The sequence below is a fragment of the Calonectris borealis genome, chromosome 7 (genome assembly GCF_964195595.1).
Source record: "Calonectris borealis chromosome 7, bCalBor7.hap1.2, whole genome shotgun sequence".
NCBI classification, from domain to species: domain Eukaryota; kingdom Metazoa; phylum Chordata; class Aves; order Procellariiformes; family Procellariidae; genus Calonectris; species Calonectris borealis.
The window spans coordinates 20,563,536-20,576,693 of NC_134318.1; the positions used below are offsets into that span (position 1 = coordinate 20,563,536).

Below are 13,158 nucleotides of genomic sequence, written 5' to 3' on the forward strand. Positions count from 1 at the left end.
TCACGAGGTTTTGCTGTAGTTAAGCGCTTGTGATTTTGCATATGCTGTTACAGCTTTTTAGCATGCTGGAGAAAGAGCAAGGTGGGGTAAAAAAGATAGTGCTTGTGTTTTTTCATATCAGAACTCAGTTAAAAAGATCTGTGACTTTACTTTTTTGACTGTTGAGTGTGAAAGAAATTCCAAGGTCTGAGTGATTCCTAAAAGGCTTGTAAACTGTTAATCTTCGTGCCTGTGTCTGGTGAATGGTACAAGTGTGTCCTGCTGTCTGGTACCATTCATTTGCTGGATTCTGTACGATTTTTATTGAGTGTGGATTTTCACAAAAATTGATGTGTTTTGCAAATATGTTAGCCGTGGTATCAAAAGGGCAAAAGCTGGAATTCAGCTGTGTAGGAGGGAGAATCTCTTCTGCTAATAGAAGATATTTTCAGTTCATCATCTGCTCCTTCTTCCTCTTTCAGTTCCCATCACCTGAGTGGGACACTGTGACTCCTGAAGCAAAGAATTTGATCAACCAGATGCTGACGATAAACCCAGCAAAGCGCATCACAGCTGACCAGGCTCTCAAACATCCATGGGTCTGTGTAAGTGTTTTCCTCTATTACGGATTGATTTGTGGTTTACCGTGAACTGACATGTCAAGAAGACTTAGCTGCAGAGGAGCCCAGAATATTTTAAATATTTCAAAATGTGATTTTTTTTGGAGGCTGACCTTCAACAAGCCAACTTTGTCATGCTGTGGTGCTTTTATTGCCATGGTAGGAAAAAAAAAAATCCCTTATTCTTTTAGAAGTTTTGTGAATGTCCATAGTTTCTGGTTTTCCCCACATCTCCTCTTGCAATCCATATCATCCTAAAATGTCAGATGGAGTTTGGCATCAGGCAAAATATTTTAGGATTTTTTTTTTCTTCATCTCTACTTCAGTTTATTGCATTGCATCTTTGCAATGTTGGAACATTTCTGCTCTGCTGCAGCTTAACTGGCTGTAAACCTGAAATCAGTGAAAAATCTTTTGCTGTTCTGTGTATGTAGTTTCTGCCTTGCCAGACCCCGCACGTGAATATTTTTCATCCTTTTCAAAGTTGGCAAGGAAATCCCAGAATGCAGCTGGGAGTGGGCGTAGGGGAGGGCAGCAATGGTGCACTTTTATCTCTGCAGGATGAAATAGCTCCACCTAAATCTAACCAGATGCTCTTGTAATACCATAGCATACTTCTGCTTTCTAGGATGTGTCTAGTATGTTCCTTCGCTCATTTTTTCTTGAGAAACTGTGGTGGTTTTTTCTTTCCACCACAAAACAACAGATCAGCAATTTAAACTTAGTTATGTGAACATTTGTGTCACAGGAGTGTAGAGTCTGCTGTAAAGTGATGCAAGTTCCTTGGAAGTCAAAATTTCACACTAGCTGAGACTTTGCATCTCTCTTTTTTTTCTTCTTGCATGCTTGTAATCAATAGCAGTTCCTGTATATTTAACTTTTGTCCCCATGCCTGTAACCAAAGCTATATGTATTACGATAGCTCGCTCCCTGTGGCAACACAATATAGAACAGTTCAAGAGAGGCTTTCCTTCTCTGAGTTATGGGGAGTTCGATTTTACTTCACAACCATTTCAGCCTCTCACCCAAACTACCTCCTGTTGAGTCTCTTGTTTCCATTTGCTGAGCAGTCCCTGTGTGTGCAACATACGTTTTCTTTCTGGAGATGTATTGCTCCTCGGAAGTAAACGTGGTAGGAAATCTTAATGGTTTATCTGAGACACCGAGTTTCTTAGCATCACTGAACTTCTGAAGTACGTGTCCTGACTCTTTTAAGCCCACATTGAACAACTGGACATTACTGTCACTCCTAAGGAGGCTGAATGAACAGTGACCATCGAAGTTGTTAAAGAGGGCAGTTTAGCTACATTCTCCCTCCACACTGCCATGTCTACTGCAGCAGGTGACTAGCTTTGACAGGATTAAAGCAGAGACTTCCCATGAAGCTAGCTAAATAGGAGCATGGTTTATACTTTTGGGTATTGCAGAATTTTTTCCAAGCAGGAGAAAGGTAATGGAGGGTTTGTACACACTGATCTGCCAAGTTAGTCATTCACCCACTGACCTTGTAAAGGGAGTTGAGGCTTGTGGCTCTATGCAAGAGCAACAGCTACCTTGGCATTAGTCTCTGGTTTCCTCATGTGCTCTAAATGTCTGGCAGCATCAGTCTCTGGTTTCCTCATGTGCTCTCAATGACTGGCAACTCTTCTGGGAAGTTCTCTTTTTGCAGCTGATGGGATCCCTGTCTACTGTGGGTGACAGGTGTGCATCACTGGCTAGAGGTTATGCTCAGATTTTTGCATTGGTACAATAGAGCTATATGATCTTTTCTCTTACACACTGAAAATCTATTTCTGCAAAACTGATGCAAAGATGCTGAGGCCTCTGCTAGTCAAATACTTATATTCAGGGAGTTGCCACGTCCAGGAAGGCTACCGCTCACTAGTATTCACGTACTGCTTGGAATTTTCCCTTAGAGCTGTAACTAATGCAACCCAGATCTTTTCTGTAGTGCCTCTAACTCAGTCCCCCACAGGTGTGCTTGTTCATTTGACTTTGTCGTCTTATTGTCTTGATCCATTTGTGTGCCTGAGATACAGGGAACATTGATTCTCACCTGTGCCTCAATCACACAGTTTCTTGGGCACGGTCCTGTAATAGCCAACCTTGACTAAACATGACTTGCTGTGTTGGGAAGTTCTTTACTTATGAACCGGTTGCAGTATTTTGTAGCCATGTAGTGGTGAGAGGCTTGGCAATGTCAGCTCGCATGTCACGGTTGTGTGCAAGTGGTGAGAATGCCCCTGGCTGATTTGGTTACGGTATGTTCTTGATCTTTTGCTGTTCCTGTTTTTCAGCAACGATCCACTGTTGCTTCGATGATGCACAGGCAGGAGACTGTGGAATGCTTGAGAAAGTTCAATGCCAGAAGGAAGCTAAAGGTAAGTATATGTTAGTTTGCCTTAAGTTTGTTTTTAATCTTCTGAATTTGAGGTTAATGCCTTTCTAGCAACAGTATTGGTTTTTTTTATGATTAACTCACTAATGTTAGTGAAGTACCTTATGTGGTCCTCCAGTACAGGGTACTAAAGAAGTGTTTTGAGGAGCTGGGTAGTTTCTTTCTCCGAAGCTGTAGGTTTCCCATGCCTCTTCTGCTACGTAATCACCCCTTCTACCTCCTGCAAGAGAGTTGAAATAGAGCAACTAGTTCTTAAATTCTGGGACTTTTAGTTTTGATCACTCTCTGCCTCCCAGCAGTAGTGTATCAGTCGCCTGTAGCTAGGGCAAAGCCTTTGGCCCGTGCATGGAGCAGCTGTCTGCTGTTTGAAAGTTAGGAAGCAACTATGTGTCTGAACATAACTCTTAGTGCCATTTTAGATTTCCTAGGCTATCCTGCCTGGTCTCTAGCTGCTGCTCTAGCAAGGCAGGACTCCGAGTGGTCCCGTGTCAGGTCCGACAGCCACATGTGGGAATCCTGGATACGCTAGGACTTTCCAGGGTAGCATTGGGATACCTCTGCTTTGGCACCTGATGGACTGTGTTCTCCATGGGTCAGCCCAGCACCTTTCTGAAGTGAGTGGCCCTGTCTGTTATCCCTGCTTTCTCTTCCCCACAGGGTGCAATCCTCACGACGATGCTTGTGTCTCGGAATTTTTCAGGTAAGTTCTCACTGTTCCCATCCCTTCCTTGGTTTTGTTTTGTGTGAGTGAGCCAGAGGGTATTTTAACCATTTTGGGGTTGAGTAGGAGGGAAGGAAACATGCTCACAATTCATCATGGTGTAATGGCGGTCGCTTTGTCTTGGCTGGTCACCGGTGTGGAATAGGAAGTGATTTGTTTGGGGAGGAGCACATGGCGCTGTAGTCTGGTACAAAACAGAAATAAAGTCAGCTGCCACAATCCTCTCGTGATATTTTGTTACCAGATTATTTTTGGGAGACTCTAGCTGGCATTTGTTAGCTTTCCCATCTGAAACCAGGAGTAAAGAACTCTTACTAGGTAGCAGTGATTCCTTTAGACCTGAGGCAGGGATACAGAGCAAGTGATAATATTGGTGAGAACAGGGACAGGAGCTATTTGGTTATTATATTACTTTGACTCATCAAAAATGGGTCTGAAGCATGTAGCTATTAGAGTTTTCCTTCTTGGAGTCTCAGAAGTGGTTTTCATCCTTTTAAGCTTAATAACTGGTAGTCTGGCTCCCACCCAACTGCATTACGTAGTGCACTTACTGAAAATGCAAATCTCAACATGCAAATCAGTGCTTTTTGGAAGATGATTGTCTTGGCTCAGCACATCTAGGTGCTGCAGTCTTATCAGTGTTCATTTCCATTTGGGTGCAAAACCTCTATTTGCAAGTGCTTTTGGTTTATGGGGTTGTTTGCTTTCTTTGCCCTCTTTGCCTTTTTTTTTTCCTCTTTAAAAAAGGGCAATCATTAAATGCATGAGTCAGATTTTTATTGCACCTGACTACAGTTACTTTCAAGTGGAAGTCTGCTCTATGGATTATAAGTGATGATCACATGAATGAAATAGAAGTGTATTTATTTCATCTGGCCATTTACTAATGGTGGATACCAATACTTATATTCTGCGTGATGTTACAATAAACTTTAATCGGAATGAAAACCTCTGTGAAATGATCATCCCAGCATTCAAAGTGCGCATTCATGCATACATTCTTTTGTGAAATCAAGGCAGCATTTTCAACCTCTTGTATGGTGATTTAAAAAAAAAAGAAAAGTAAAGGTTGTGAGATCAAGCTACAATTTTCCTTGCTCGGGTCTTGCTTTCAGGTGAACCTGTGCATGGACAGGACATGGATTCCATGACATGGAATATGTCAGGACTACTTGTGGCTACAGCAATTTCTCTTTACTGCACTTCTGATAGTTTGGCCTTAAAGGGACAGAATAATTTTCTCCATTCACCTGTCCCAGGATTGTGCTGTTACAGGACTTAAAAATTATATGTTGTTTTCTGAGAACGATTCTGAAATAACTGTTTGAGGAGCTATGGCACAACGACAGGGCTTCTGCAGGGCTGTACGAAACTTAACATTTTCTTGGGCTTTTTGCTGGTGTGAATGGTTTTTGATCTATTCACACAGCTAGTTTTTATTTCACTTAATTGATGATTCTGAAATAGTCAGGGGTTTTATTTTTTTTTGAACAGCAGTTTTAGATTCATTATTAGCCTGCAAATGTTGTCACTTGTAATGAAGCTGCAGAAGTGCTTGGGTAAGAAAATCTCCTGTGGCCCAGATTTTAAGTACATGAAATGCCTGAGAGAAGGGTTCTTCTTAATGGTGTGTGACCTATACATCCACTTATTCCCTGAGCTCGTATCGAGGAGGAAAAAGCTTGCTCTGCTCATTCTTCTCGGTCTCAAGGGCTGAAGCTGCTGGATCTGCTTCAGTTAACAGCCGAAGAAAAGGAAATCCTAGGTGGCCCATAGTGAATGCAGGGTTCTCAGTATCACTGAGTTCTGCTTTGATGCCAGCTGTGACCCCAGGTAATGAGACGCTCTGAAAAACTGTCCAGAAAGAAATGTTGTGAATTTAGATGCAAAGCATTTATAGCCTCTGCGGATAGTAGCTATTCCTAATATTTTGATGTGTTTGGAAAGTGGGGAGATCAGCTACTCTTGTTTTCTTTGCAGGACTGTGTGTAATATGAGCTTGACTTTTTTTTATGATTATTATTTTTTAATTTACTTAGTTTTTTTAACTGCTGCAGTTGAAATACATAAATCTGCTGAAATTGAAGAATAAGTACAAGCTAAATGAAAGTAAAAACTTAGAAAGTCCATGTGGGAACTTTGGGTAGAGCTCAGACTTTTCCTATCGTGACAGGTCATCTAACTGCGCTTGAGAAGTTCTGAAATAGTACTTGTTTCTTTCCCTAAAGACCTTAAGGGGGTTTTATTTTCTCTAATTGGGTGACAGCGTTTTGTGGGCCTCTAAAAGCCCCATTCCCAGCAGACAGGGAACGAGATTTATGAAGAGAGAAGCTTCTTCCTGGGGATGAGATCTTCTAAAAACTTCTTCACAGATGTTTTGAACCAAGAGGAAAATGAAGGCTCATGTGACCCTGGTATCAATTAATTAGGCGCGATAGTACTATCTGCAGGAAACATGAATATGACTTTTTTAGTCCTCTTGTCATTACTATCTCCTCTGTCACACATTTTGTAATGTGGAGTTCCTTCATTTGACAGTGTGGTTTTAGCTTGTGACAAATTGTATGCTTAAAGAGTCTGTAGCACTACTCTTTCTCTTATTTTCCCATCAAAAAATCTTACTTTTTACAAAGCAAAAAAAAAGTTTCTGTTCTTTTATGAGTAATCTGTTTGCTAGGTGCCTTTTGGCCCAGGTCAGTTCCTAAAGATAAAGGAATGTGTTCTGGCTCCTTTCCCCAGTTATGGTATATTCAACAGTTTAATATTGGCTGTTTGTGGTTCTGTTTAAAAGATTGTATCTCAGGTCAGCTGTAGACTATTTGTCAAAAGCAGATACAGTTGCACTCCTTTCAGTATAAGTCAGGAAATTGAGACCTAGCTATAATAAGGGGTTTGTAGCTTCTGTCCACACTCTGGTAGGTATTGAGTCATCTGCGAGAGAGAACATTGCAATCTAAACTTCACTATGGGATCTTTAGAGTCACGCCAGGGTATACACAGGATGATTTGGGTGCTCACTTGTGGCTTTTGAAGTTCAGATGGTCCAAGCAAACACTGATCTGATCTCCGTTCGTTTACAGAACACAGAAGTACAGTCAGATAAATCAATTGATTAGATCACATGCAAGAAACTCCTAAGTCACCTTCTGAGAAGTAAATGTAAATTTATTACTAGGAGGAAGTTGGCAAGGTTTTCAGAGATTCCTAATAGCTGCAGTATTTCAGGGTGCCTGGACTCATTTATGTAGATAAAACTCTGTAAGTAAGCCTGCTATAAACTGAGTGAAAGGATGGTTTTCGTCTTGGAAACAGCCATCTTCACAAAGTGCTGAGAAGTGGCTTTTCTCCATAAGTTAATTTTTAGGCAAGACTTACCAAGTGGACTACGTGAAATTCTTAGCACTGTTTTCCTAACTGGATTGCAACTGTTAATTTGGGGAGGAATTGTTCAACAAGCTTTCACGCTCTATGAAATTCACTTCTCTCAAGTGGTTCAGTGCAAGTCCTGTGTGCTACCCTGTGTTCAAAATAGATCCTAAGGCAGACTTTGTAGGTAATTAAGCCTTGTGCCTGAAACCTCTATCTTTAACTGATGCTGAGCTTTTTTGGGGGGAATTGGCACTGCTTGCTCAAGTCAGTTTTGTGAGGGAGCTATTATGGCAGCTTGTGACAATAGCTGGAATTCATTACATGTCTCTACAGATCCTTATTAACTCTCCGATGTGAAGTTTGAGGTTTTTAACTAGATAGGTGAGGTTGAGAGAGGCTGGAGGCAGATCCAGGGAGCAGAGTGCTTTCTAACTAAGTAAAGAAGGGCTGAATATGCCTATGCATGTTTGGTCTAACCTGTATAGACACGTTTTTGAGCTGACTAAAGAGCAAGAAGAAGGAAACGATACAAATACTGAAGTGGTACTGAAATATTTCACTGTCCTGTTATGCCTGCCTTCCAGAAGTGCTTGTGAAACTGAATTTTTGCTATTTTGTGTATACATATATATATATATACACACACACACACTCAGATGGGAATTTGGGTTTTTTCCTTTAACTGAAGTAAAGTTAAAATTGTGCGAGTAATATATTTGAAGTTTCTGCTGTGTTGTGTTAGTTATTTAGATATCCATTCAGGACCAGAAATTTGTATCACCTGACTCATGTGAACACTAATGTCCTGGTGTGAATTCAAAGGATGAAAATATGGAGGGAAAAATTTATCAAGATGTTTCCAGAGAGCTTTGAATAAATGAGTATGAGATCACTGGGAACCACATTTCCCAAACAGAAGATGAGGTCACATTTAATGAAAAATTAAGTTGTTTTTAAGTGATTTCTCTGTATCTACTATGTTGCTTAAGAAACAGTCAGGGATTTCAGAGAATGGTGCTCACCTACTACAGTGTGGACCTGCTGAAGTAGTGTACTTCAGTAAGTAAACTTCCATTTTGCAGCTTCCCAGAATCACATGGATTTCATTGCTACATTTGAATGTTTATCACTATGGCCTGAGAGACTAATTTATCATCAAAAGTGGATTTAAATTATTATAATAATTCCCTGTACTTTCATCTTCCTCTCCCTAAAGTTCAGGAGAACTTTGAATGCCTTTTCTTGTAGTGTTTGCCCTTCACCCCTTCATTTCTTGGTTTGTCAGGAAATGGAGTTTTTATAATACTGCAAGAGAGGTGCTCTCATATTTTTGTCAACTCTTGAATTTGGGACAGACTGGGGCATTCAGGCTCGAAAGTCTAGGATGGGTGTTCAGACTGTTTTGACCCTTTAAGGTTCTGCTCCTGCTTGTGTGTGTACATATGCATACCTGCAAAGAGAGTGTCTTTCAGGATGTGAAATTTCTGCGTTGGTGGGAAGGTGTTTAAAAACATTAATTGAAATGTCACAAACTATCAGGCTGGCTCCTGGTTTTTGGCTTTTTCTACATATTCTTGCTGGAGAATGTTTTGGTTTTCTGAGGCTGGCAGAGGCGAAAAAAGCAGAAGGAAATCACCTGGCTCCCACACAATTTCTTCATTATTCACTAGTGGGAGAACTGGGAGCTCTGTGGCTTGTGCCAAGAGGACACCAGTGGGTTGTGTATTTCAGGTTTTAGTTTTAATGAATGCTCCCTCTTTTAACCTTTCTCTGAAAGCCATTGGGGCATGTCTGGGAGATGGATGTGCATCTTCAAACACTATCTACCCTTGAGATTTTCCCAAAGCATTGAAGTATGTGCACAGTGTTAGGCATTGGCTGTGCCTGATGAGATTAACTGGATAGGAAAGGTGTCTGCTATGTCTAGAGATCCTATGGGTCCAGATCACATAAAGGCTTGCATTGCCTAGTCGTTTGGGGTTTTTACCTGCCTTTCCACCTGGTTCTACCCTTCTCTCTCTGCTTGTTTTAAAAAGAGTGTTTTGAAGTGTCTGACAGCTTTTCATGACCCTTTGTTTACCCTGTAGCAGTTCTTGGAACAGAATCACTCTAGTCTTGTTGAGGAATAGAAGCCCTCATGGAAGGCTTTTCATTGAGGGGGGACATGTTAAATGTTGCTGCTTGTCTATTGCTCAGGTACATTTCTGGAACAGTGGTGTCGTTCAGGAGGCAGAGGGAGTTAATAGCAAAGCAGGATTAAAAAAAAAATCAACTTTTCAGCAAGAGAAAGAATCCACATTGTAAATAGGTAGTCTTTGTATTGGTCTCCCACTTAGTGCATAGCGTTCCTATGCAATTGCTATTGCAACAAGTTCCCATAGCAAGTCACTGGAGAATCTAAGAGAAAGGGGACTGCTGAGACAGAACCCAAAGTGAGGGTAGAGAACACAAGACAACTCCCCTCTCTTCTGTGAAATCACTCTGCTGTGTTTAAATGGCCGCTGCTAGAGTGACTTGTGCCTAAATAGCCATCGTGGCAGAGAGTTAAGCATCAGTCTTGGCTCTATCTTCTCCTTAATAAATAGATGTTCTTGAAGTTACACTGCATTTGTGGGCATTGTTTGTAATAGCAGCTGGAGGTGCCTCTTCATGGCTATATACTGACTCTTGGTTGGTTTGTGGTAAGACCCAGAAGTGACATCAAGTTGAGAATTAGTTAATCTGACTTTCTTTGAACTGAGAATATGAGGATGACAAGCCGCAATTCTATGTCATTGGGAATTCTGTGTTGGTATGATACGATTTTTATTTTAGTAATCAAGTCTCAGCAAAGTCCAAAATTCTTTGTGGTGTAAGTGCTTGTATTTAGAAGCTGGGTTGTCTGTTAGACTAGCATCATGAGTTAGTCAGACTTAACAAAAGCAACCTCAGCGTTATCCCTGCATCCCACAAAATACTCTCTGGAAGCTTAACCAAGATGAGAAATGTGGCTGAGATTTGACAGCTGGGGACAGGGCAAACCCAGGACAGGCTGGGCGAAGGGCTGCTCCTTCTGGAAGAGGAGTGGGGCTGGCAGCGGGGGGAGGCACTATCCATGGCTGTGTTTGGAGTGGGTATTTCAGTCCCTCTTGGAAATTCCCTCCTCCACCGCCCCCCTTGGCTCTGGTACATCCAGAGTGTTTAGTGTTTATGGCTGATGAGTTCAGCATTACAGATTTGTGTGTCTGCCAGGAGCATGGTCCAGAGCCCAGGCTGTTTCCTATGGAGGCCAAAACTGAGAAATGTGGGAGAGGGAGGGGTATATGGGGTGTCTACAGGGGAGGCCTTTCGTGTTTCTCTTCAGAGATTAACTGGAGGGTGTCCTGTTAAACCAGGAACAGAACTGTGCTTTTAAGCTACCGGATTAGCAGTGTGTGCCTTTGTATTGCTTCATTATAGAGGAACTGTTAACTCCACGGAGAAGAGGGAATTTAATCCCTTTGATGTTTGGAGGAAGTGGGAAGGATGGTGAAAATAAATATTAGTACCTCATGCCTGGAAAACTGCAGAGCATGGGCACAAGACCATTTCCTGAACACTAAAGAATCTACCTTCATGTGTCCTTGGATTTTCCGCCTCCTGTTGTCTCTCTGCTAAGCTGCATGTTGGGTGGTGCTGCCTGTCTTCTAAAATTATTCTTGTTACAGGAAGTCTTGTCTGTTGCTTGCTGCAGAAATTCCACTTGCATCCCCTTTAATTTCTGTCTCATAACATGCACAGGTTGACCTGTGGGTAAATCTGCATGCCTCCCTTTTGTTTGAGGTGTCTGCAGTCATCTCTGCATGTGAATGCATTTCATGGGCTCTCCAGTGGTCCTTACAAACCACAGTATGACGCATGAACTAAATACACCACAGACCGAGTTTCCTTCTGCAGTGCTAGGCCCGTGAGAGGACAGTGTGTGCTGCGCGGAGGTACAAGCAGGGGAGGGGGCTAGGTGGGCAGGCTGCACTGGGGAGCACTGGACCAGCATTACGTGGCGTTGGGCCACATGGAAGGGCTCTCAGCTGAATTTGCTTTAACGCCATAAAACGTGACTTTAGCTGTCTTTTCTCCACAAAGACAAATGTGAGCTTCTGGGGAAACTGCAGAAAGTGTGAAAAACGTTGCTTCCCAGTTTGTGTCTGGGTCATTCCCAGGACATATGGTGGTGCTGTTTCCCTTCTCTGATGTTTTTTTTCACTTCAGGAATGTCCCATTTTTTATATTTGTTAAGTTGCAGAATCCTTTACTCCTTCTGAAGTGTTGTAAGGCCGTAACAGTTTCTTATTTTCAACAGTTGTTGTGAGATGCCTTGATGTATGTGTGGTATAAATGCTGCAACCCTTCTGACGCCATGGTCACCTTTGTTCTCCTTCTCACTTGCATGTGGAATCAAGCTGGTCTCTTTCATCATGCCTTGAAGGTGGCAAGAACTTATTTGTTAAGTTCAGTCTTGCAATGCTTTAGTAAGTGTACACTCAGCAAAGAAACTGTTGCAGGGCAGATGAGTTGCTTGGGACAATTTGTCTGCCTACCTTTACGTGTGCACATTAGAGCATTGTGTTTTGACACATCACATTCAGAAAACCTCTGCACAAGGTTCTTCCAGTGTTCTTGGATGGTTTCTGAGAGCAGGAATGAAGACAAATTCCTGATCTAGCTTTATATTTGCATTAGGGAGTAGAATTAGGAAGACCGATTCAGAAATTGTAATAAACTTATATAGGGTGCCGCCTCTTTATTGTGAGGAGACATTGTAGTCATTTGCACCAGCTCAGCTGATATTATCCACTTAATCCATATCTGTAGGGTCATGTGGTAGGGAAGGCAGGGTGGAAAATGCTTTTGACATAAAACTTGAACAGTTGCTTGGATATTGCAAAAACATTTTTGCCTAATGTTGCTGCTTCTAGAGAGAGAGTGAGCACTCTGTGCTCGAGTTGGTCAGTGTGTCTTTGAGAGTGAAGCATTTCAACCATCATGTGAGCGTTGTCTTAGGACTTGCCTTTTCTCTAGGGCTTATCTTTGCTGGAGCTAAAATCCAGGTCAAGTACCCAGACCCGTATGCTTCCCAGCAGCTGCTTAGGAGAGGCGTATCAGTGTGTTGGTTCAGTAGGTCTCTAGCGTGCTGTGTACAGAAGTTGAAACACAAGAATACATTCTTCATGAGTAGGCAAGCTATGTTTTATATCTGTTGAGGTTGCAGATGGGGTCTTACTGTTGACAGTCATTGTCAACATACCACTTTCCTGTAATAGATGGAGCAGCTCCTTCATCAGTCCCAAGTGTGCCTTCTACCAGGCATTTGTTGTGGGTTCCCTGTCTGTGCTTATGCTCTCGCTTTCATTGCTAGTGCCAGTTGTTCAAGTTGAGCACAGCAGAGCATCTTTATCGTTCAGTGAAGAAATTCAGCCTCGTTCCTGTCTCTTCTCATTCTCCCCTTTTTTTTTTTTTAACAGTTATCGGATGCTGCCTTTTGCATTTCTCCAGTCTCTTCCTTTCAGCTATCCAGATGTTTCCCCAGAGTAACAGCGAATAGCAGTAATTAGGAGGCCTCTGCGTTATCAGTGCCCCCTTTATAAGCAAGGTCTGTTATGTGAATGGCTGCAGTTGAGGGTATAGTCTTTATCCTATTGCAAAGATCTGGCAGATTTCTTTAGCTTTTTCCCCTGTAACTGCTGGTACTTCTGAATGGGGTCACTGTGTGAGTGGAGGATTCAAATAGAGGAGCTCTAAAATCTCATTTCAGACTTGGTCTTCCTGAAATGGTGAAAGTGGGGGCATTTTTGCCTAATTAGATGAACAATAGATAGGATGGGTGACCCGCTGCCATCAGGATGGATTTGATGAGTGACTTGGCCTTGTTTTCCAGGTGTCTTGCTGTTAGAGAGGAATTAGCAGGATGGTTGTCCTTCTGAAGTCTTGTGCAGTTTTGAGGGAAGTGGGGAGAGACAGCGAGAATAGTTTTGAAACCAAAATCTGACCTACTTCTCCTGCTTGTCTCCACAGCTGCCAAAAGCCTGCTGAACAAGAAGTCAGATGGAGTGAAG

General features: G+C 42.1%; 1 protein-coding gene across 8 annotated transcripts in view; it reads left to right on the plus strand.

Moving 5' to 3' along the window:
* The window catches only part of CAMK2G (calcium/calmodulin dependent protein kinase II gamma), a 122,738-nt gene that overhangs the window by 80,350 nt on the left and 29,230 nt on the right, over window positions 1–13,158 (plus strand). For all 8 annotated transcript variants that reach the window (XM_075155370.1, XM_075155366.1, XM_075155365.1 and 5 more), the window contains exons 10-13: window positions 462–584; window positions 2,897–2,980; window positions 3,655–3,697; window positions 13,118–13,158. In XM_075155370.1, coding sequence (XP_075011471.1) covers window positions 462–584; window positions 2,897–2,980; window positions 3,655–3,697; window positions 13,118–13,158 — 291 coding nt within the window. The remainder of the gene's footprint in view (window positions 1–461; window positions 585–2,896; window positions 2,981–3,654; window positions 3,698–13,117) is intronic.